At 36.0% G+C, this 25564-nt stretch overlaps 1 protein-coding gene across 1 annotated transcript in view; it reads right to left on the reverse strand.

Moving 5' to 3' along the window:
• The window catches only part of LOC106139442 (proton-coupled amino acid transporter-like protein CG1139), a 35729-nt gene that overhangs the window by 3954 nt on the left and 6211 nt on the right, over positions 1-25564 (reverse strand). The window contains exons 3-8 of the mRNA XM_060944816.1: positions 19327-19477; positions 18239-18360; positions 17689-17773; positions 10743-10987; positions 8804-9016; positions 956-1125 (exon numbers count right to left, since the gene is read on the reverse strand). Coding sequence (XP_060800799.1) covers positions 956-1125; positions 8804-9016; positions 10743-10987; positions 17689-17773; positions 18239-18360; positions 19327-19477 — 986 coding nt within the window. The remainder of the gene's footprint in view (positions 1-955; positions 1126-8803; positions 9017-10742; positions 10988-17688; positions 17774-18238; positions 18361-19326; positions 19478-25564) is intronic.

The following is a 25564-nucleotide window of genomic DNA, read 5'->3' on the forward strand; positions in this document are numbered from 1 at the left end:
TTCTTATTTTGGATTAAAATATACTGTTCCAAAGTCATCGTCTCCATCGATTGAATCTATTTTGAAACCGGATCTCCCTAAAATTGTTCTGTAAGTACATTTTGATACTCCGAGACATTAAGTGAGATTTAATGGAATGACACGTATTCTGAAGACGGGTATCGCTGTGAAGACATACATCTAGTTAGTTACGGCAAGTTTACCTATCTGTATGTTCCATTTTTTAGTCATCCAGTTTAAAGTTATTGAGGCTCTTTGTACCCCGTAATGAATACTAAACGTGATGATCTAGGTTTATATGAAAATCTGTAGTGTTTAGATTGATCCATTATTTATTTACCAAAGGTTTATTCTTTCTGAATTTTGGTTACTGACTGAAATATGAACTTCAGAAAATGTATGACTATCAGAGTTTATATGTCGCTCTTGAGTAAATTCTAGCCTTTATGTTATTATGATATGCTATAGATGAATAAGCTTATTATTAGGTTAGCTTTATAGGTTAGCATTGGTTTCATCCAAACCCGTTCAGTACTACATTTTACGTGAAAGAATGATATAAATAGAAATACAACTCAGTAAATTTTGAAATATTCGTAAACATATGTTTTCGGATATACCTAGGTCAAAATATCTTCAAAATTCTAGTAGTGGTTCCCGGCAACAATACAAAAAAGAATAGGACCACTCCATCTCTTTCCCATGGATGTCGTAAAAGGCGACTAAGGGATAGGCTTATAAACTTGGGATTCATCTTTCAGGACGTGGGTCTTGCGGGGTAGACAGAGACAGCAGTCTTGAAAAGACTGAAACGCCACGTATGGCTAAGACGATGAAATTGAGATTCAAATAGTGACACGCTAGCCCATCACTTACAAGAAGATATCCAACTTTATAACCCTTTCCCTTAGTCGTATTTTACGACATCCGTATTAAAGATTCATAACTAACTCACCAGTCAATATAACACTGAACGTTCTCAAGCCAATCTGGCCGAGATTGTGATATTTCTTGTTCATTCTATATTTTATCCGCGTCCATATAATGTCCATGGGGGCGTACATTTGCAGGCAGTACGTAAAAAACACCGTCACAGCCACCAGGATCTTCGCAACCATAGCCAAGCTGGAAATGAAATCAGTGAAATTATAACATAAACATATTGTGCCGTGTGGTTCCCGGCACCAATACAAAAAAAGAATAGTACCTCCCCATCTCGTTACTATGGATGTAACATAAACATATTGTGCCGTGTGGTACCCGGCGCCAATACAAAAACAAGAATAAGACCACTCCATATTTTCCATGTATTCGTAAAAGGCGACTAAGGGATAGGTTACTTACAAACTTGGGATTCTTTTTTAGGCGATGGTTTAGCGACCTGTCACTATTTGGATTTCAGTCAAATAGCTGAACGTGGCCATTCAGTCTTTTCAAGACTGTAGGTACCATAGCCAAGCTGGAAATAAAATCAATGAAATTATTACATACATACATAAACATATTGTCCCGTGTGGTTCCCGGCACCAATACAAAAAATTAATAGGACCACTCCATCTCTTTCCCGTGGATGTAACATAAACATATTGTGCCGTGTGGTACCCGGCGCCAATACAAAAACAAGAATAGAACCACTCCAATATATTTTCCATGGATGTCGTAAAAGGCGACTAAGGGATAGGCTTAAGAATTTGGGATTCTTTTTCAGGCGATGGTTTAGCAACCTGTCACTATTTGAATCTCAATTCTATCATAAAGCCAAATAGCTGAACGTGGCCATTCAGTCCTTTCAAGACTGTTGGCTCTGTCTACACCGTAAGGGATATGATCAAAAAAGCTACTGAGTCTTCCATGGTCCAGTGTGCTCGCAACGTCTGTAACCGGCAAAAATGGAGTCGACTAAGAAGAATATAAATTGTTAAACATACATAACATATGGTCACGTCTATATCCCTTGCGGGGTAGACAGAGCCAACAGTCTTGAATAGACAGAAAGGCCACATACAGCTGTTCGGCTTAATGATAGAATTGAGATTCAAATAGAGACAGGCTGCTAGCCCATCGCCTAAAAAAGAATCCCAAGTTGGTAAGCCCTGTATCCCTTAGTCGCCTATTACGACATCCATGGTAACGAGATGGAGTGGTACTATTCTTTTTTGTAATGGTGCCGGGTTAAACCACACGGTTAAAATTTTAAATTGTTCAAGGTGTTAGGTATATTTTTTTCTGAAACTTTTGTCTCCTACAGCGTAAGTAGGTAGGTACATACATATATTTTCATAAGGCTTGTTTATCACGGGTTGTTCGCCACTAACGACCAATTACCCACGAGACAACTCGTCAAAATGTTTACGCGGCAAATAAAATACTGACGATTAAAGTCAGGGACAATATAATGAATTGCGTGTGTAATATATTTTCTGGAAATCCCTTGGTAATAATATTGGAGGGTGAGGGAGCTTGTTATTTGTTTGTTAAGTTCTGTAACAAGGAACACTTTGTTATTTAGATCATTTGAATGTTAGATAATGCTATTAACATTTAGTCCGCCTATTGTAATTTACGAATTGTATATTTTACAATGAAGAATAAATAAATATTATTCAAAAAAGGAACGGGTCTAGAAAAACATAGAAATGATTTGACAAATTGGGAAACACTGTAATTAGTTTTTTTTTATCCAATCGTTCAATAGTTTCTTTTAAATATTTCTTGTGATATTATAATTCAAATTTCTATGAAGTAAAGAATTCGTTGAATGGGTTTTTAAGCGGTATTATTGTCCGATACAGATGTCCTTCGTTAAAAAACCTGCCTTTTCACGCTTAAGATAATAAAACTACAATATTATTAAAATCAATCGAATATTTACATACAATTAGTAATACTGTTCTTACGAGTAGGTTGTAGCAAGGAATTACAATGTCCTTGCTCTGTCTATCTTCTTCCTCCTGGCATTCTTGGTTGTCAGATGTCAGATGACTGACTAAACGATGACCCTGACTTACCCAAACCAGTCCCCAGTAGCATGATACGCGCGACGTAGTTTCTATCGCGCGGAAAACGGGACATACATACATACATACATATGATCACGTCATTATCCCTTACGGGGTAGACAGAGCCAACAGTCTTGAAAAGACTGATAGGCCACGTTCAGCTGTTTGGCTTAATGATAGAATTGAGATTCAAACAGTGACGGGTTGCTAACCCATCGCCTAAGAGAAGAATCCCAAGTTTATAAGCCTATCCCTTAGTCGCCTTTTACGACATCCATGGGAACGAGATGGAGTGGTCGTATTCTTTTTTTTTATTGGTGCCGGGAACCACACGGCACTGTGTGAAAACGGGACTGTGAAATTTTTCGCGCGCTAACAACGGCGTACGTTACGGCGGCTCGATCATGGTTTAAGGAATACCCTGGGCTCCTCTCTAGACTAGTGAGGATGCAATCGGGGCTAAAGCCAGGAGGAAGACTAGTTAATATAGAATTTGGGAAATAACTGGAACAAAAACCGGGAAAACTAATTAAAAGACGTGGGACGCATGAAAAGATCTAGTGTTAGGCTTAGTGATAAGTCTGCCATTCTTCTATATGTACACATTTTCATCCTAATATTAATGTACCTATTTATTTTTCTTCTATATTAATATTATCAAGCATATTATTTTGTATAGAATATTGGGTTGAACGGAACATATTCATTATAGTAAATCCTTTTTATAATTCCAAATATTACGCGGAGGATTCCAAAGGTGGATAAATATTATAATAGTACCTACTTAATTGAAAAAGTTTGCGAAAATGTTCACTTGTCTCTCTCACTAGACTCTGTCTATACCGTAAGGGATAAATATGTATGACTTCGTCCGCGTGGAAAAGTTGTTTTGGGCATCATTGAAGCCCTCACGGATGAATAATTTTCCCCGATATTTTTCAAATTCTCCATTATTTCTTCGCTCCTAATAGTTGCAGTGTGATGTTATTATAGCCTCAAGTCATCCTCGATAAATGATCTTTTCAACACAAAAAGAATTTTTCAATTCGAACTAATAAGTAGTTCTTAAGATTTGCGCGTTCAAACAAACAAACTCAGCTTTATAATATTAGTATAGATAAAAAAGACGTAGAGCCAAAATCGACTTTCAATTTTATCTTTAATGTAAACAAATATTTATCTAAGTCCCTAATTGTGTTAGGCTAGATTTACACAGTATCCAAGCGATAAAGAATTGAATAAATTTGAGAATATGAGTTATTTTCTTAAGCCTTTTTTTATATTCCAAACAGACCAAAATTTTGTGATTACATAACTTAATAACAGGGTGCCGTGTGGTTCCCGGCACCAATAGAAAAAGAAAAGACCACTCCATCTCTCTCCCATGGATGTCGTAAAAGGCGACTTAGGGTTAGGCTTACAAACTTGGGATTCTTCTTTTAGACGATGGGCTAGCAACCTGTCACTATTTGAATCTCAATTCTTTCATTAAGTCAAATAGCTGATCGTGGTCTATCAGCCTTTTCAAGACTGGCTCTGTCTACCCCGCAAGGGACATAGACGTGACCATATGTTTGTATGTATGTATGTATGTATTTAAATTATATTACCGGCCGTCTCAATGAAAGATGAAGGTTATTTATAGTATGGATGAGATACGATTTATTTGGTTTCTTGCTGAGAAACCGAATTTAAATTTATGAGACGATGGTCTAATCGGTAAGGTGCCGCCTAAAACGCAGAAAGGCAAAGAGACCAATACAAAAAAGAATAGGACCTACTTTTATTGGATTGGTGCCGGGAACCACACGGCACTGATAATAAACATTGATATTTCACAACAAAACAGAATGTTTACAATGCCCAACTCCTACCAGCATTAAGTCCGCCGTAGACTCATTTATGTTACAACAAAATTGCCGTCGTAAAGATTGAATATTAGAACGTTTATTGCCAAGACTTCAGTGTTCTTTTTATGTATAATAAAAGAGAGGATTTTATAAGCTACCACTTTTTGCACGCGAACTTCGTACACGTATATTTACGTTAGGGTTACCATTGTAAATAAATCGGATTACCATACTTAATATATTTTTTTTATTTCTCAATATTTTTTTTGTAAGTAAGCTATGTCAACTGTTTCTTCCATTCGATTGCCTCTCCACGATTCAATTAAGACAAAAAACAATTAAAAAAAAGACTTTTTTATTTTTACTGCCAGAGAAATTTAATTCAAAGTAGATTTTTTCTTATAAAATATACCTTTTCGATGATTAGACAAAATTCAGTTACCTACAATTTCATTAAATGTAGAGATGGTCGGAGGCTGCTTAGTAAATATATTTATCGAATATAAAAATGGAATTATTTTCCTTTTTAGGGTTTTAGGTAAAAACGGGATCCTATTACTAAGCCTCCGCTGTCTATCCGTCTGTCTGTCACCAGGCTACTGCCTGGTGACAGACCTGGTGAGATACTTCTCATAAACCGTGATAGCTAGAAAGCAAAAATTTTAACAAATGATGTATTTCCGTTGCTGTTAAAATAACATATACTAAAAAAATTAAAATTAAGGAGGTCACCATACAATAAACGTGTTTTTTCCATATTTTTGGCTCAATGTTAAAAACGGTAACAGGTGGATGCTTAAAAATTTTTACAGAATATTGACTTGTATATTACCTTTCAAAATAAATAATTAGAATAACAATAAAGCAATTATTAATTCTTCCTCAGAAAAACGTAATTTTCAAGCCATTTTATGGTCGTTTTTAATAAACAGGTAGAAAACGTGAATTATAAAAAAAATACTTATTAAGGTAACTATATTAAGTAAGGTAACAAAAGTGATGATGGTACGGAACCCTTCGTGCGCGAGTCCTTCTCGCACTTGGCCAGTATTTTTTGTTAACACGTGTCTTCCGGCATTTGTGGTTAATTTGAATTGAAAGAAGAAGGTTGAAATTAGGACATCTGATTTGCTTTGCGCGTCGTTACAGCGGCAGAGATAGATTTCCTTAATAATTTTCTTAGAAACGTACGTGCGTATTTTTTTATATATATTTCTAAATAAATATAAGCTTTAAAGGTACATATGTATTCATGTCAGTCTCTATTTCATGTAAAATTAAATTCATGGAAAGTAATTTTTTTACATATCATTACTAATATTAAAAATGCATAAGCTTGTGAAGACGTGTGGATTATTTTTATTATTATTTCACGCAAAATCTGCTTGACGGATTTCGATGAAATTTGGTACACATGTAGAATATAAACTGGGATAACATAATACTTTTTATCCCGAATGCCCACAGGATCCTAACCCTGAGACGCAGCTTGTAATAAAAAACTTCAAAGTCAATTTACGATTAATTTACTTGGCCTCTGACTGTACCGGTATTTTTAAATTTAGGAAATTACAGGGTAGGCAGTGGCTCATTTATAAATAGGGGGTACGCGGTACGTCTAGCAAAAATAGCCTTAATGACAATTATGATGTCGGTAGGCATTGTAACGTATTCGAAGGTTATTTTTAATGTCATTTTTAAAACAATGATTAATTTCACAATAATCATAGGCCTAGTAATAAATAGAATGTTCAGTACATAACTCTTTGTTAAAAAAAACTACGGTACAATAGACCGTCTAGCCTGATGGATGAATCCAAAACACGATTTCATAAATTTTCACAGCGCTTCTCAAAGTTTATAGTAACGGAATCTAAATCTTACTCTTGACATTTGTTATATTATGGTGAACAAAATAATTTTAATTCGATATAAACATTCCTGATACAAAAACTCTAAGTAAATTCATTCGTTTACACCTGCTAACAAAATACCAACCCATCTGATTTGTAAAGTTACCTAGATTTTTAGGCAAAACATACATACTCATAATTACGTCTTTATCCCTTACGGGGTAGACAAAGCCAGTAATCTCGAGAAGACTTCAATACTATAATGAGCTGTCTAATGAGTCTATACTCTTTTATTTTCATGCACCCCTGTTCTTCGGAGCCCGGGGCTCTCAATATTTTTTTATTTTATAACTTTTTAATACCACAGTTTGCGAGTCACAGAGATTAAGAAAATAACTCACAGAATATTGCCTGAATTATGCTCAGGTAATGTTTCTTGTTGTAAAGGAGAAACAATAAGTAATATGAGTGATTAATGAGCTCTAACTTCATTAATAATTTACGAAAGTTAAAGGTCAACAACATTTAAAAAAAATTGATACAATCAACTTGACCTGGGTAATGTTAAGTCAAGTAGTTCGTTGAATTTTTTCCCACATTTATGAATTTGAGAATAAGGCAACCGATATTTTATTTTCTACTGACTTTTACATGCACCCGTGCGAATTTAGCGGCACCTACAAAGGAATATTGGATTTTCGTGAATTTCTTTGTAAAAGTACCCTCCATGACTTTAGTTAAACATACGCAAAATTTCAAGTAGTTTTTTTTCAGTAGATAAGGAGTGCTAAGACAACAAACGAACTTCTTTTTATTAGCCTGTGTGCCCTCTATTCATGAAAGCTCGTAAATAAATATGAAATACGTGGAATATGTTTGTTTGAGGAATGTTTGCCTCACATTCACCGTCAGATTTCGTTACCAGGAAACTAAAAGCTGGAATAATATATTCTACTATCACATAAATCTGAATATTATTAACATCCCTTTACTCAACTTGCGATCCAAATTCCAAATTCAAAGACGGCCTCTGTGGCGCAGCGGTAGTACGCTTGTCTGTGACACCAGAGGTCCCGGGTTAGAATCCCGGTTAGGCATGATGACATAAGAACTTTTGCGGATTGCCCTTGGTCTTGGATGATTATCAATATAAGTATTTATTATAAAATATAATACCGTTGAGTAAGTATCTTGTAACACAAGTTTCGAACTTACTTCGAGGCTAACTCAATCTGTGTAATTTGACCCGTATATATTTATTTATTTATTATTTGCTTTTTGTTTTTTTGAGAGTTTGTATATCTAGGATCAAAGTTTAAACCAGATGGCAAGTGTGATAGTGATATTGAAAGGAGAGTGAACGCGGGGAACATGGTGAATGGAGCTTTGCATGCCTTTATGAGCAGTCAGAAACTATCCAAAAAGGCTCGACTGGCTGTGCACAGGGGCGTGTTGGTCCCGACATTAATGTATGGGAGTGAAAGTTGGGTATGGCAAAAGAAGCACGAAAGCAGAATAAATGCAGTGGAAATGAGAGCGTTAAGGAGTATGATGGGTGTGAAATTGAGTGACCGGATAAGGAACAGCGTGATAAGGGAATGTTGTGATGTGAAAGAAGATGTAGTTACAGGAATAGAAAAGGGAATGTTGAGATGGTTCGGTCATGTGGAGAGGATGAATGAAAACAGGTTGACTAAGCAGATATACATGGAGAGTGTGGAGGGAAAGGTCGGGGTGGGAAGACCTAGAAGAACATATCTTGATCAAATTAAGGACGTTCTGGTAAAGGGTCAGGTCAAAAGTACCCGAAACCGCCGAGCTTGCATGAAGAGAGTTATGAATGTGGATGAAGCAAAGGAAGTATGCAGGGATTAGGGAGAGGGAGGGGGAGAGGGAGGGTAGTCTCTGCTTACCCCTCCGGGAAAGAGGCGTGATTTTATGTATGTATGTATGTTATTATTTGCTAGTAGTTATTTATTTAGTTTGTGTAAACAAATAAACTTTTTTTCGCATTTATAATACCTATAAATTGGGATAAAGGCGATAAAAATATAATAGCATTACGGTGCTATAAAAAGTAAAAAAAAAAACAAAAACACACATTTCAGTTTGCGGCAAATTAAGCGTGATGCTCCCCAGCACTTGGTCGCCATATTTGAGGTAGCCAAACACACCAGTGACGCCGTACAGCAGCGTCACACACAACATGGTCACGTTGAGAACCCCTGGACAGCTGAGGAAGTATTCAGGGTGCCTCATCTCGTTCTCCACCGGCATTACCACGTTGATGCCCTCCATAGCGAATACTGCTGTGCTGGAAGAAATTAGACATTCGTAAGAGCTGACAAAGGTGCACATTCATCTAGTGTAAGCTTTCATGCTGGACTGGTAGCAAAAACGTAGTATGAGTCAGCTAATTTTCATTCCATAGATATTCTAAACGTAAATCAAGGAATGGCTAATAATATACTTGGGATTCTTCTTTTAGGCGATGGACCAGCAATCACTATTTGTATCTCAATTCTACCGTTAATTAATACAGATGAAAGAGCCTTTAGGTCTTTTCGAGACTGTAAGGCTCTGCTTTCTTTGTAAGGGATAATGACGTCATTAAATGTTCTTATGTAGCTGTGGAAGGAATTATATGTTTTGGGAGACTTTGCAAACCAGATCGTCGGTGGTCGAATAGGTAAGGTGCCAGCTTCAAATGCGTGATGCGCAGAAAGGCACGGGTTCAAATCCCAGTTCGACTATGTACCAACTATCCGATGCTCTTACGGTAAGGAAAACATCATGCGGAAACCTGCCATTCAGGCAACTGGATGTGTAACCATGGATCCAATACGGGTAAGGTTTACCTGCAAAGGTTGCGGAGGTCAGGTAGGAGTCGCTTCGTGTAAAAACCTGACTCACCCAATCCAGGATCCATGGTCAAAGGCATACCCCGGGCTCCTCTCCAGAGAGGTGAGGATGCAACCGGGACTAAAGCCAGGAGGAAGAAAGATTGCGAATCAGATCCTCCGCCTTAATCGTAACCTTTTCTTATCTTCAACGTGGTATCACAAACAAGATTGTTGTAAGTATGCTGCCCACCTGGTTCCAGGATTTTACCTTTCACTACCCAAAGGTTGGCTGGAAGAGATTGCTTAGCGATAAGTCCGCCTTTGCTCAACATATTCATAATGTATGTTTCTACTACATATGTTTTTTTATGGGCAATAAAGATAATTGGTATTGTATTGTTGGTAAGTAAGTAAGTAATGCTTTAGGCATTAAGTTTAGGTACTAAGTACTGACACTGGTATTAACCCAAAGATATGATGAGTACTTAATAATATAAGAACAAAACGCACTTTAATCTCAAGTATATTTTCTTAATTTTATAGCGAATTAATGACAGCATTTTATAATTTAAATGACAACGTCTTTAGTAAGCGACGTGTAAACGAATCTTATTACACTAATAATGATTCATTAGTGGACTTTGAAGCAAATATTAAAGTGAACGAAGTTAATCCCACGCAAGCACAGCCCTGAAAATTAACTAGTTCTGAAAACATTAAATTAATTTGCTTATTCGTCGCGCCTACGCATCAATTTGCTTTTAAAATTTGTTTTGGCAGTACATTAGGTAAGTACTTACAGTATAATATGTTTGAACGCAATTTAATATTAAATTCTTCATATAAAGGATTATTGGCTTTTTAAGTGATTTCAATAATCCATTCAATTTAACCGTGTATTGCTTTTTAATATAAATTCCTTCAAAGTTTCAAAACATACGTTAATAAGGAACACATTTCAATACATTCAGTATTCGTTGTTGAAATGTGAAGGCATAATAAATATTAGAAACATTACATATAGTAACGTCTATATCCCTTACGGGGTAGACAGAGCCAATAGTCCCGAAAAGACTGAATTGCCACGTTCAGCTGCTCGGCTTAATGATGGAATTGAGATTCAAATAGTGACAGGTTGCTAGCCCATAGCCTTCCAAATCTTAATTAACATCAAAAATGTTTGTAAATCAGTCTTACCTCAAAAACAGTGGCCATCCACTAATATCTTTTACTAACTCCACTGTCGAATTCTTCGGGATCTCTCTGAACGTGTAGTAGTAAGTGATGACTAAAGTGATGAACAGGCACAGGTTCGCAAACACCGAGAAAGGGACCAGGAACTTCAGGTACCTTATCTGGGTGATAAGGATAAGTGGTACTGCCAGGATCGCGCAGTATACCTGGACGGGGTACTTGTGTTCTGGGGCGAAGTGGTCCACTATCTGAAACCAATAAAGATTTAGAATGTCTATTTAATTTCTCATCAAAAAGATCAAATTTAATTACGTATGTAGCGGGAGCGATGATTCGGCCCGACCGCCACCAAAGGGAAGATCTTCCGCCAGGCTAGGTGTTATGCCTGGGGTACCGCAGCTCCGACGATGTTGTGTCGGAAGTTGTATATATAGCAGCTCCAATCCGTGAAATCTTTGAAATCGCGATTTAGGTTCCTCGCTGCTATTGGTTGAGCGCGTCAATTTCTTCGCAATGACTGACAGTAGTTGTTTGATTGGATGTTGTGACAAGTGGCGTAGAGATGTCGCCACACGTAGGTTAGTATCAAATTGGCTTTATGGAATTCGGAATTATATGAGACTACTAGCTTCTATCCTCAGCTTCGCCTGCCCGAATGTAGCGCCACTTACAAAATAATACCGGTATTTTTTGCAAATTTCACGAATACATTTAGTTTTTACCGGGATCAAAAGTACCTTACGTCCTTCTACAGACTTTTAAATTATAAGTATGCAAATTGCCAAGAATATTCGTTCAGAAGATAACGCGTGAAGACAAAACAAACAAACTTAATTTAAAATACTTAGAAGTTGGGATAGAAATGGCTAGTTCTGGAAAATTTGTCGTTGCAACTAATAGACTTACAATAATTCCGATTCCTATGAAGTTTACTTGGTAATAATAGCTGACAGCTGATAGGGTAATAGTATTTCCGAAAAGGGTTGACGTCAGACAGAGGCCGGTCATAAAATCACAGCCAAATCAACTAAATATTATTGAATTTAAGCAATAACAAAGGAAAACGACGCGTCAAAGATTGTTATTTATATAATACAGCTATTGAAAGCGCGCCTAATGTACATACATACACATGGTCACGTCTATATCCCTTGTGGGGTAGACAGAGCCAACTGTCTTGAAAAGACTGATAGGCCACGTTCAGCTATTTGGCATAATGATAGAATTGAGATTCAAATAGTGACAGGTGGTTAGCCCATCGCCTAAAGAAGAATCCCAAGTTTGTAAGCCTATCCCTCAGTCGCCTTTGACGACATCCATGGGAAAGAGATAAGAGTGGCCCTATTCTTTTTTCTATTGGTGCCGGGCACCACACGGCACTAATGTACCTTTATTTTATATCGGACGTTCCGAATCAGTTAGACAGCGAATTGTGACCACGGAACATTGTAACATGATTCAAAACGTCCGAGATATGTATAATATATGTAGGTATGTTACGTACGCGTTTATTACCTGTATTATTTATAAACATTAAAATGCAACGCGGAAGTTTAAAATCAGTCATAATATATTATCCCAATACAGTCAGATAGATAAAAGGAGATTTATGGGACGACGTATAAAATTGACAGACGATCACTCACACTTTTACATACATACATACATATGGTCACGTCTATCTCCCTTGCGGGGTAGACAGAGCCAACAGTCTTGAAAACTTGACTTAATGGCCACTTTCAGCTATTTGGCTTAACGATAGAATTGTAATTAATTGTCTCACACTTTTAGTAGGTAGGTATCTCATAAAAAAAAATCACCTTACTAGCTCGCTCGTGAAAGAGATTCCTATAGGATACCTATTTCGGGAATTTGACTTCAGGGTGAACGAGTCGATGATCTTATAAGACGCACACTTAAGATCACCTAACATATAAAATAAACAATTTTATTAGTATACTTTTCTCTTATATATAAAATTCTCGTGTCACAATGTTCGTTCCCGTACACCTCCGAAATGGCTTGACCGATTCTCATGAAATGTGAGCATATTGAGTAGGTCTGAGAATCGGTCAACATCTATTTTTCATACCCCTTAGTGATAAGGGTTGTCCACCCTTAACATTTTTTTTTAACTAGAAATTACTTAAAAGATATTTATATGGCAAAACAACGTTTGCCGGGACAACTGGTTATTTAATTATAGTGATCAATCTACGTGACTTGCCCCGTATATATTTATTTATTTCGAGCCGAGAAGATAATATGTAAATGCTAATGGCTGCTAGGATTAGCTTTAGAGGGTAGTATGAGGTTTTTGAATAAATTCCCCATTTCATTACCGACCCTTGTTAACACTGTCCCATTGTTGTTTGAGAAACAGGTTATAACACTAACAACGAACATGCTCCCACCAGACCCTTATCTAGACAGTAACTTTGTTAAGACTCTGGAAATCACAGACATAGAACAAGCTAGATCCTGTAAACTTATGTTTTTCGTTTGATATGTCGTTTTAAATGAGTGCCAATCGGATGTCTTATGAAAATTTTAATTCGGAATTAGACTTTCAGCTTTTACCATCTAAAGAAGCATTCGCCAATTAGATACTTCAAAGCAAAGTGTAAAACGTAGACATATTCGAATCGGAATGCCTTATTTGAATATTATAAGGCAAAACACCACGGTAAACCCGGATATTCAGGTAATGAATGATCAAAGCTAACTGATTCAAAATTTTTGCGTTGCTTTACATATACTATTTATAAATAACTAGCGACCCGCCCCGGCTTCGCACGGGTGCAAAATTCGGAAAAAAATATACATAAAAACCTTCCTCTTGAATCACTCTACCTGTTACAAAAAACCGCATCAAAATCCGTTGCGTAATTTTAAAGATTTAAGCATACAGACAAACAGACTAAAATAGCGACTTTGTTTCATACTATGTAGTGATACAGTTATTAAGCGCGCATGTTACTAGCGCGCTCGGTGACTCGGATCATTGTAACATGATTGATGATGATGAGATGAAAATAATGGTACGTTACGAAAGTTAGGTTAGCCTGTACCTACTTATTTGTTACAAGGCAATGTTTTGTCTAAAAACTTAAAGTAACGCTATCTAGCTAGATTTATGTCTGTGGTGTAAAGCTTATGCTTTATTTGCCAAGTTACAACACTCGTCTACTTTGTCGGAGAGTTGGCACGGTCTGAAGCTGGATTCGTTTGATAGCTGGGTTACCTATTTGACGTGTCTGTAAAACTTTGATCTTTATTGAGCAGACTTAGTGAGGTCTTAGCGACGTGACTTCATTCATTTCAGAGTATAACTTGCTTTTCCGCGGAGTTTTGAAAACTATATGTGTATGATTTTGGAATAGTTGATAAAACGTATTTATTTTAACTTATTGAACGTCAAAAATACGGAGTGGTAAAATAGCGTTTAGACCTGCAAATTTCTAAAAATTGTACATGTTAGCATAATTCCTAACTTATCTACCATTTTTTTTCTCGACTGCAAGGAGACTGAAGACTTTAGGAATCTCAATTCTAGCATTAAGCATAACAGCTGAAGCTGACTTTCTCTGATTGGTCTGGGTCTTGGATGTTTATCTTTATAAGTATTTTTTATAAAATATATCTACCTAGTATCGTTGAGTCAGTATCTCGTAACACAAGTCTCGAACTTACTTCGAGGCTCTGTCTACCCCGCAAGGGACAGACAGGTAGTGATACATAAATATGTATATATGAGACTGAAGGGCTACGTTAAGCTGTATGGCTTATTGATGGAATTATGATTCGTATAGTGACAGGATACTATACCCATCACCAAAAAAAAAAAAAAGAATTTCAAGTTCATTAAACTATGCATGTATACTATTATAAAAATCGAGAATCTATTGACTATTGTTAGGTGATAGGAATAGTATACAGTCATATTGAAGCAACTAGAACCAATCGATCTTAATAAGCTAAATCATGGTTTCCAACGTAGGTACATTAACGCCTGAATTGTCACATCAGAAGCCGAAATTTAACCGGTTATATTAATTTCGGCATTTTGACATGCGAAGCGCAAATATGTAAGTAAGTATTCGTTTTATTACGTTAAAAATTTATGTTATAAATTCTGAGGATAATTTTGAAAGCTAAATGTTATGTGGTTACGTCGTGTGGTTCCTGGCACCGATTAAAAAAGAATAGGACCACTCCATCTCTTTCCCATGTATATCGTAAAAGGCTACTAAGATAGGCTTACAAACTTGGGATTCTTTGTAGACGATGGGCTAGCAACCTGTCACTATTTGAATCTCAATTCTATCATTAAGCCAAATAGCTGAACGTGGCCTTTCAGTTTTCCAAGTGTTGGCTCTGTCTACCCCGTAAGGGATATAGACTATAATATGTATGTATCTATGCATTAGTTAAATTCTTTATTTATTTAATGAAAGAGGGACGAGACCTTATCATATAACAAGTATAATATAGATAAGTTTATTTGTCAGAACGTCTTTGGCATATTTTTGGTGAACCAAAAGTACGCCAGCTTCTTTTTCCGGTATTTGTTCTGTTACACCTGATGCTATTATATATAATTATGTGAGAGAGAATATCATTAGGAAACCTGCACATTAATGCTACTTAATGTGCTGAAGGCCTGTGGCGCAGCGGTAGAACGCTTGTCTGTGACATCGGAGGTCCCGGTTTATAACTCATACCTTGTATCCAGTTTTGAAAATAAATCGATTCTATTCTACTCTAAAAGGTATGACAATTATTAAGTGATATGATAATAATGAATAAAATTATTGAATTTTGAATTTTTGAGTTAATTACAAAAGCATTGCGCCTATGTGTGAGTGAGATAAAATGTGAATACATATAACAGTTTTGTAATGTGAACTGACCCTTACACTGAACAATTCCCGGTACAACTTTATTCACTTAAAACAAAATTGATACCTTGTTAAAACCCGATCCAGTTCACGCTGAATATTCAAACTTGATCCAACAAGAATAAAATATTTATTATTCAACAATTTGATTGTTTTCAATGTATTTTTCTGTTATCGGTTTCAGAGCTTATGGAATCTGTCTTTTTTAATAATATCGTTTTTAAGAGGTCTGACGAAATCTACATAAAAGAAATACACGACAACGTCTACAACAATAAGATACATACATACATATAGTCACGTCTATATCCCTTGCGGGGTAAACAGAGCCAATAGCCTTGGATAACTGAAAGGCCACGTTCAGCTGTTTTGGCTTAATGATAGAATTGAGATTTAAATAGTGACAGGTTGCTAGCCCATCGCCTAAATTAAGAATACCAAGTTTATAAACCTAAACAAAAAGATATCCACACAATATTGTATTTTTTCTGAAACTATATGGATATGACCCAATTGATATAAGTTACTTAGAGCAGTACTAATAATATGTGCTAAATTTATCTGTTTTTGTTTTACATACATATGTAAATTAAATATGTATCAAAACACAATAGTGTTCAAATGAATCAGTAATGTAGTTTCAGAGCTAATTAGCTGTGAAGGTAAGACAAAGTCACAAACGACAGACCTTAAAGGAGAAACATAACCTAAAAATCAGGCTTTGATTACCTGACAGTGTGACAACAAAATCTTACACATTTCATACAAAATGTTTACACGTATATAGTTCTGTAACATTTTTCTTTGTTAAACTTGAGTAATGATTCGTGATTACTGCTCGCATTATTACGATTGTTACAGTCTTTATTGCTGATAAAATTCAGCTGTCATTATGGTTTAAGTGGCTCGTATCTCAAGGTAAGCAATTATTGGTCTGAGTCGTAACACTAATAATTTTAATCACAAGAATCTCGGCATGGTGACTTACTAAATCGGTAATTATAACTCTTATGCTTACATACAACCACGTCTATATCCCTCGCAGTACAATTTTACAATTTTAAACATTTAGGCAGAATTCAAAACGTTGATTATTTATTTTTCAGTCCGTCATCTAATCGATTATATATATCTATATTATTTATTTATTTATTACATAATATAATATTATAAAGATGAAGAGTTTATTTGTTTGAACGCGCTAAACTCAGGAACTACTGGTTCGAATTGAGCGAAGAACTGGTTAATGGGCGAATTGAAATCTACGTAAATAACGTTTCACATTAAATCAGCTTTTGTCTGAAACTCGGTCAAATTTTAATGTAAATTTTCGTACGCCAGTTCGCTTAGGAATTTCGGAATATCCATTTTTAGTGCTCATTTGTTACATGTCAAATAGCGTCCTACGCCCAATTGTTTCGGCTGTACGCATAGAATTATGAATAATATATGTTAGTTACTTTACTTTATGTTCCGATTTCTACGGCTGTTCGCCTGTCATTCAATCAATAATGCAAGCGTCTTACAAACGTCTACCGTCGACTTTTTATATTGAACAGATCTATATTTGTAAACTGACGTCCCAATGGTGACAATGTTGCAGTGTAGTTTCTTCTACACACATGCGCTTTGGGAGCGGTAGTAGTAGATATAATTAGACTTAAGTTATGTGAGTCAATAAGCGATACCATGTACCCAATTTGGAAAATAAAGTTTATTTCATTCTATTCTATATTACTCAATTCTACTCCATTCTACTCAATTCTACTCCATCCTACTCCATTCTACCACATTCTACTCCATTCTACTCCATTCTACTCCATTCTACTCCATTCTACCACATTCTACTCCATTCTACTCCATTTTACTCCATTCTACTCCATTCTACTCCATTCTACACCATTCTATTCTATTGCTACATATTTACATTAGCTGCGCCCCAAGACTTCGTTTCCGTGCGAATTTCGGGATTAAAGTACTTATTATGTGATTTCACACGAACCACACGGTAATTATATAGGATTGATTATGATTATACTTATACTTACATCCTTCAAAGAAGACGCGATGAATACCACGTAGACACTGGTTCCTCCGAGGCACATCCCAGCCATTGCGCAGTCAACGAAACGCCTGAGTACAAAAACTAAATTAAAAGTCACGTCTCCATCCCTCGCGGGGTAGACAGAGCCAACAATCCTGAAAAAACTGATCGGCCACGTTCAGCTGTTTAGCTAAATGATAGAATTGAGATTCAAATAGTGACAGGTTACTAGCCCATAGCGTTAAATATGAAACCCAAGTTTAAAGGCCTTTCCCTTAGCCGCCTTTTATGATACCTATCCATGGGAATGAGACGGAGTGGTCCTATTCTTTGTTTTATTCGTGCCAGGAACCATACGGCCAAACTTACAATTCTCAATAATAAGTAGTTCATAATTATAAAATAAGTAGTCAAATAAATTACAATCATATCTCTATTCCTTACGGGGCAGACAGAACAGTCTGTAAAAGGCTGAAAGACCGCGTTCAAAAAAGATATTGTGCACTCAGAGGAGTTCTCGTAATTCCCGCGGGAACGGGAATTAATTCTATTACCTGACGTGTAAAGATAAAGGCCTCGTCTTCTTGGGGCCCATTTTGAAGACGTTTTCACAGGTATCCGTGTAGCTAAGGAAAGGTGCCCGCACCTCCCGGCAGATGTCGCGAGAAGTTGATACCTTGGGTCAAAAATAAAACACATAAAACAGGTATTTACGAGACAAATAAAACAGATTGAGTAAGCCTAGAAGTAAGTTCATAACTTTTATCTTGTAATACATACAATTTTTTTCTGTTTTATCTATACTAATATAATATTATGAAGCTGATGAGTTTGTTTCTTTGTTTGTTTGTTTGAACGCGCTAATCTCAGGAACTACTGGTTCGATTTGAAAAAATATTTTTGCATTGAATAGACCATTTAACGAGGAAGCCTTGAGGCTATATAACATCACGCTGCAACTATAAGAAGCTAAGAAATAATGGAAAATGGTAACTATTCGGACGAAGTCGCAGGCACGGCTAGTAATAAATACTTATATTTAAGATATACAAGGACAGTGTGGAGGGAAAGGTCGGAGTGGGAAGGCCTAGACGAACGTATATTGATCAAATTAAGGACGTCCTGGCAAAGGGTCAGGTCAAGAGTACCCAAAACCGCCGAGCTTGCATGTAGAGTTATGAATGTGGATGAAGCGAAGCGAAGTATGCAGAGATCGTGGCAAGTGGAAAGATGTAGTCTCTGCCTATCACTCCGGGAAAATGCGTGATTTTATTTATGTATGTATATTCAAAATTCAAATATCAAAATTTTTATTCATTACTATAGGATACTATATATCGCTTTATAATTGTCAAAACGTATGGTTTAACAGCATTGGTTGACGTCAAATAAATTTGCGTCAGTGCAGAAGAAGCGGTAACAAACTGCACTGCAGCATTTTCATCAACAACGTCAACTTCACAATATTAATTAAACTTAGAATAGAATGTGGACGAGAGAATACATTGTTCAGATTTATATATTTATGAGATTTAATATTGAAAAAAGAAAAATATATATATACTCTTATATTTTATGGATTGCCAATTTTAAAAAGATTTATGTATACTTATATTTACGAGTACATTTAACTACATCTTACCAATATATGCACGCAATGCGTCGCAATGCACGCGACCAGCACAGTGCCAATGCATCCAGGTATGATTCCCGTGTTCCTGAACGCGGCCGGCATAGCCAGGGTCCCGGTGCCTAGCGAGGACTTCAGCATGTGGATGAAGGATCCCAAGGTCCTGTGGGAAAATAAAGAAAAGTTACGGTGGTACACATGCGCTTTGGAAGCGGTAGTAGTTATTATGAGATTTAAGTGTTGTGACGTCAATAAGTGATACCTTGTATCCAATCCATACATATAATAAAACTGTAACTGAACATTGTCTGTACATAGAAGATATTTAAGAAAAAATATTATAAGGGGTCTTTTTAGGGTCAATAGAAGCCAAAACAATTTTTCTTAGAATTTTTGTCTGTCTGTCTGTCTGTCTGTCTGTCTGTATGTTTGTACGCGTATCACGCAAAATCTACCGAACGGATCTGAACGAAATGCGGCACAGATATAGTTAGTAACCTGGATTAGAATATAGGCTACTTTTTATCCTGAAATTCTATCCCAAGGGGATGAAATAGGGGGTGCAAGTTTGTATGGAACTTCGTCATTTTTGAATCGATATAAAAAGCTATAAATAATTAATTATCATATTTATTATGATTAAAAAAATAGCATTTTATTGATTAAATTCATTATGCTTTGTTTATTTATTTAGTTCCCGTGGTTTATTATTTTTTGCCCACCCGATACGAGATGGCGCCTCATGAGAATTTAAGAAATAACACAATTGTAGCCGCTGGCAAAATTTTTAATTAATTATATAATTAAAACTTCTTTTATTCATTGATTTAGTTTCGCCAGCACTTACCGTTTCACCACATCTTTGAAAAGAATTTTTTTTTATGTAGGTAGTTTGACCCGCCCCGCATCGGCGACGGTTGCCATGCTCCTCAAGATTAGCAGGAATAACACACATGTAGTAACGCCAGTACTTACCATTTCACCATTGATTTAGTTCCCGTGGTTTAGATATTTATTTTTTGACCATCCGATACGAGATGGCGCCACGAGAATTTAAGAAATAACGCGATTGTAGCCGCTGGCAAAATTAAATAGTACTAATTAGATAGTACTTATTCGGTAGAGTTCCTTAATTCACTTTCGGCATCTGGACTGCCCGCGCATACAATTGCACTAAAAGTAGACATTCCATTTTTTAATGAGACTGCCTTTAAGTGGTGTCGCTTCATAACATTATAATCTATACTAATATTATAAAGCTGAAGAGTTTGTTTTGTTTGTTTGTTTGTTTGTTTGTTTAAACGCGCTTATCTCAGAAACTACTGAACCGATTTGAATAATTCTTTCACTGTTAGATAGTCTATTTATCGAGGAAGGCTATAGGCTACATTTTATCCCGGATTTCCTACGGGAAACGTCAACAATGCAGGTGAAAGTTGAATGAGTCGGCCATCTGCGAGCTTTCCACGCGAACGCTGCGCAAACCAACAAAGATATAGTAAAACAATGTACTAAAGATGTGAAGTACTCATTTTTTGCCACAAAAAATTCCGCGAGAGCATATATCTATCTCTTAAGGTTTACTTACAATTACCACTTTTATGTTCATTTTTTAAGATTATTTTTTCATTATAAATATAAGTTATTTTGAAACAAATTTTCTTTAATTCAGTATTAATCTTTATCCAAATAAATATGTTTATTACTTTCGGCTTTTCATGTAGACTAAAATTGCCATTTACAGTATATAAATCAGACGAAAAGGTTTTGAGATATAGTCGTTATAAACAATTTGCAGCGAAACATTTAATACGGCGAACCAGCGTTCTTTCTAATACGCGTGACCGCCTGAGACATCTTAGAAGATATTACTATTTTAAAGTAAAGTAAAGTATCAGCCTGTAAGATCCCACTATTGGGCAAAGGCCTCTCATCTCACTATATACGGTCTCCGTTCCGTCGCGGGTAATGATGTGGGCCAAGTCGTCGCCAAGTCGCATAACAATTAGCAGCTATAATTGATAAAGCCGAGGAGGATGTTTGCAAAAATAAATATGATGCCCAAAATAACTATTCCACGCGGACGAAGTCGCGGGCACAGCTAGTTTTGGAAATAAATCTATTCTATTCTATTCATCCTACTAATATTATAAATGCGAAAGTTTGTGAGTATGTTAGGATGTCAGTATGGATGTTTGTTACTGTTTCACGCTAAAACTACTGAACCCATTACGATGAAATTTGGTATGTGGGTAGCTGAAGACCTAGAATAACACATAGGCTCCCGTGGGATTGATAGGGTTTCCATGCGGACGAAGTCGCGGGCGGTCTCTAGTATTGACATAATAAGACAGATGTGCTTCTTATTTATAAAAAAAAATCCGACGTCTCGAGTGTTGAGTTATATACGCTTGCAAATGTATGTATTTAGAAAGATAAGACCTATTGTAACCATATTCAAGGAATAAATGATAAAATATATAAACAGATAAAAATTATATACTTGACAGAAATGGAAGATTAAAAATGTTGATTATCGTTACATAGTTTAAAACACCCGTTGTCGGCACGAATAGAAAAATAGGACCACTCAATCTCTTTGCCATGGATGTCGTAAAAGGCGACTAAGGGATAGGCTTATAAACTTGTGATTTTTCTTGTAGGCGACGGGCTAGCAACCTGTCACTTTATATGAATCTAAATTCTATCAGTAAGCCAAAAAGCTGAATGTGACCTATTGGTATTTTCAAGACTGTTGAATCTGTCTACCCCGCAAGGGATATAGACGTGATTATATGTATGTATGTAGTTTAAAACAAAGTAGCTTCCTGCGTCTGCCATATATAAGTATGTTTGCATAAACTATGTATCACAATATGTATCTATTACTATGTATTTAGATAGTAATAGATACCTACTAATAAATAGGATACTAATAAGAAGCAACAGATACTTAGAGTGATTCAACAGGAAGGTTATATATTATGTTAATGCTACAACTGCGAAGTCGGGGCGGTTCGCTGGTAAAGGATAAAAGGTAATAAGTAGGTATCAAATTCGTATTGAATGAATGAAGTAATGACAGACGAGATGAAATTTTAGTACCTAATCTTACCTTATTTTTGCGTTAATAATAGGATAGGGTAATGTATTTTTTGTCAGTGGAAAGGAAACGTGAATTTGAACATTTGCAGCGTCCAATAGCGATCAAGCGATGAAACATCACACGGTAACTTGCATCTGTACTAATATTATAAAGCTGAATAGTTTGTTTGTTTCAATGAGCTAATCTCAGGAATTACTGGTTTCGAATTGAAAAATTCTTTTTGTGTTGAATTCACCATACATCGAGGAAGGCTTTAGGCAATTTTTAGGAGCGATGAAATAATGGAAAATGTGAAAAAAAAACCGGGATAATTATTCTTCCTTGAGCCCTCAATGATGCCCAAAATAACATTTCCACGCGGACGAAGTCGCGGGCACTGCTAGTATTCAAAATTATTAAACAATCTTTCTGTAAAGTAATAATTAAAAAAAAAAACAAAACTTTTTTATGTGTTCACTTTGTCTGTAGAAATGAACATTGATATTTCATGTGGAACAACCGTGAATTATGACATACTTAAGTAGGTTTTGTTTATTTTGCCGTGTGGTTCCCGGCCCGGCACCAATAAAAGAAAAGAATGTGACCACTCAGTCTCATTCCCGTCGTCGTAAAAGGCAACTAAGGGATAGCCTTATAAATTTGAGATTCTTCTTTTAGGCCATGGGCTAACAGCCTAGTCACTGTTTGAATCTCGATTCTATCATTAAGCCAAACAGACTTTTGGCTCTGTCTACCCCTCAAGGTATATGGACGTCATTATATGTAGGTATGTATGTATGTATTTATTTGACAAGTTAAGTTCTTGCTAATAATTGAATGAGCGCTCCACATGTCATGTTTATTATTTGGTAATCAAAGTCTATTATGTTGACTTCGGATTATCGAAGGATTATATTACCTAATTGGGGCGTAACCAATCATTTGAGGATGGCCAATTACTATGCATCAGGTGTGATGCAGTTCCTTTTCAGATAATACATACATATGGTCACGTCTATATCCCTTGCGGGGCAGACAGAGCAAACAGTCTCGAAAAGACTGAATGGCCACGTTTAGCTATTTGGCTTAATGATAGAATTGAGATTCTTTTTAGGCGATGGGCTAGCAACCCGTCACTTTTTGAATAGTGACAGGTTGCTAGCCCATCGCCTAAAAAAGAATCCCAAGTTTGTAAGCCTATCCCCTGGTCGCCTTTTACGACGTCCATAGAAATGGTTCTTTCCTTTTTTCTTATAAAAAATATTTATTTCTTTATATTATTATTCTTTTATAGAAGTATGAAAATATGAATACCTATACCCCGCTAGCCGCCTCTTAAACCTGAAATAATAATTCTTTATTTTAATTTCCCAGACGTACGCAGTTTGGAGAAAAAGCATTACTTTACAATTTTCATAAATTCGTTATTATATGCTCTGGAGTATGAGAAAATGTATCTATCCATTATAATATTGAATTTTATAAAGATGGAGTGGTTTTCACGTTAATTTTAATATGAATGAACATTTTGTTGGTTGGCGTTTACGGAATGACGCCGTTTACTGGGTAAAATTAGATTGTTATACAAATGGAAAATTCTGTCTCATAATAGCGTCGGAATACGTCCACCTGTTGGCTTTAATTGCCGTGTATGTTTTAAGAAAAATCGGCATTTATTTTACCCAAAATATTTTCACATACATACATACATATGGTCACGTCTATATCCCTTGCGGGGTAGACAGAGCTAACAGTCTTGAAAAGACTGAATGGCCACGTTCAGCTATTTGGCTTAATGATAGAATTGAGATTCAAATAGTGACAGGTTGCTAGCCCATTGCCTAAAAGAAGAATCCCAAGTTTATAAGCCTATCCGTTAGTCACCTTTCACGACATCCATGAGAGAGAGATGAAGTGGTCCTATTCTTTTTTGTATTGGTGCCCGGAACCACACGGTACAATAGAAAAAAAGCAGAAATTTAACAAGCTAGCAATAATACAAAATAACAAGCTAAACAGGGATAGTTTTTCGCGCAATAAAAATGGCGTGACCTATATTAACAGATGCCCTCATTACCTTTTCTCACCGTAAGAGCGTCGCTTAGCAAAAGAATTCATTTAATCAATTCAGAAAATAGTCATGTATCAATAGTTTAAATTCTAACGCATCCGTGTAAGCCATATTTGGATTTAAACATTTGAGTCACATTTTTCAACGACGCTCTTATCTTTTATGTGCGGATTTTATATAACATTGTGTAAATCTATTCATACCAAAATGTACATGTGTGTCAGAATGGCGGGTGTACCTCACGGATTTTAATATCTGTTTTGGATTAAAAACGTACCTGATGTGTACCTCAGTGTACCTCTCCTAAAAATCTGTGTACCTCCTTCTATGTAAAGATTTTAAATAAAATAGGTACACCCGCCATCCTGACGTCAGGACCGCGGGTGTACTTCTAGTTAGCATATGTAAGTAAGTAAACTGTATATGTAGATTTGGTTCCTCTTGTGTACCTGCAGAAACAAATATTAATTAAATAAAAAATATTAAGGTTGCTGAGAAAATGAAAAAAAAAAGTTTCTTTTCTTTGACGTCGTTTTTATTTTATAAAAATAACTACAGTATAAGTAACTAAAAATAAATTAATTATAACATGTGTCATTAATTTAATTTATTTTAAGTAATTAATACTGTACTTAGTTATTTTTATGCAATAAAAATCGGCCAAGTGTGAGTCGGACTCGCGCACTAAGGGTTCCGTACTATCATTTTTAGTATTTGTTGTCATAGCGGCAACAGAAATACATCATTTGTGAAAATTTCAGCTCTCTAGCTATCACGGTTTATTTACAGCCTGGAGACAGACGGACAGACAGACAGACAGTGGAGGCTTAGTAATAGGGTCCGGTTTTACCCTTTGGGTACGTAACCCTAAAAATGACGTCATAGAAAAAAATTTTTTTTTCATTTTCTCATCACCCTTAATATTTTTTATTTAATTAATATTTGCTTCTGCAGGTACACAAGAGGTACCAAATCTACATATACAGTTTACTTACCTACATATGCTAACTAGAAGTACACCCGCGGTCCTGACGTCAGGATGGCGGGTGTACCTATTTTATTTAAAATCTTTACATAGAAGGAGGTACACAGAT

Source organism: Amyelois transitella, chromosome 6 (genome assembly GCF_032362555.1).
Source record: "Amyelois transitella isolate CPQ chromosome 6, ilAmyTran1.1, whole genome shotgun sequence".
Lineage (NCBI taxonomy): Eukaryota > Metazoa > Arthropoda > Insecta > Lepidoptera > Pyralidae > Amyelois > Amyelois transitella.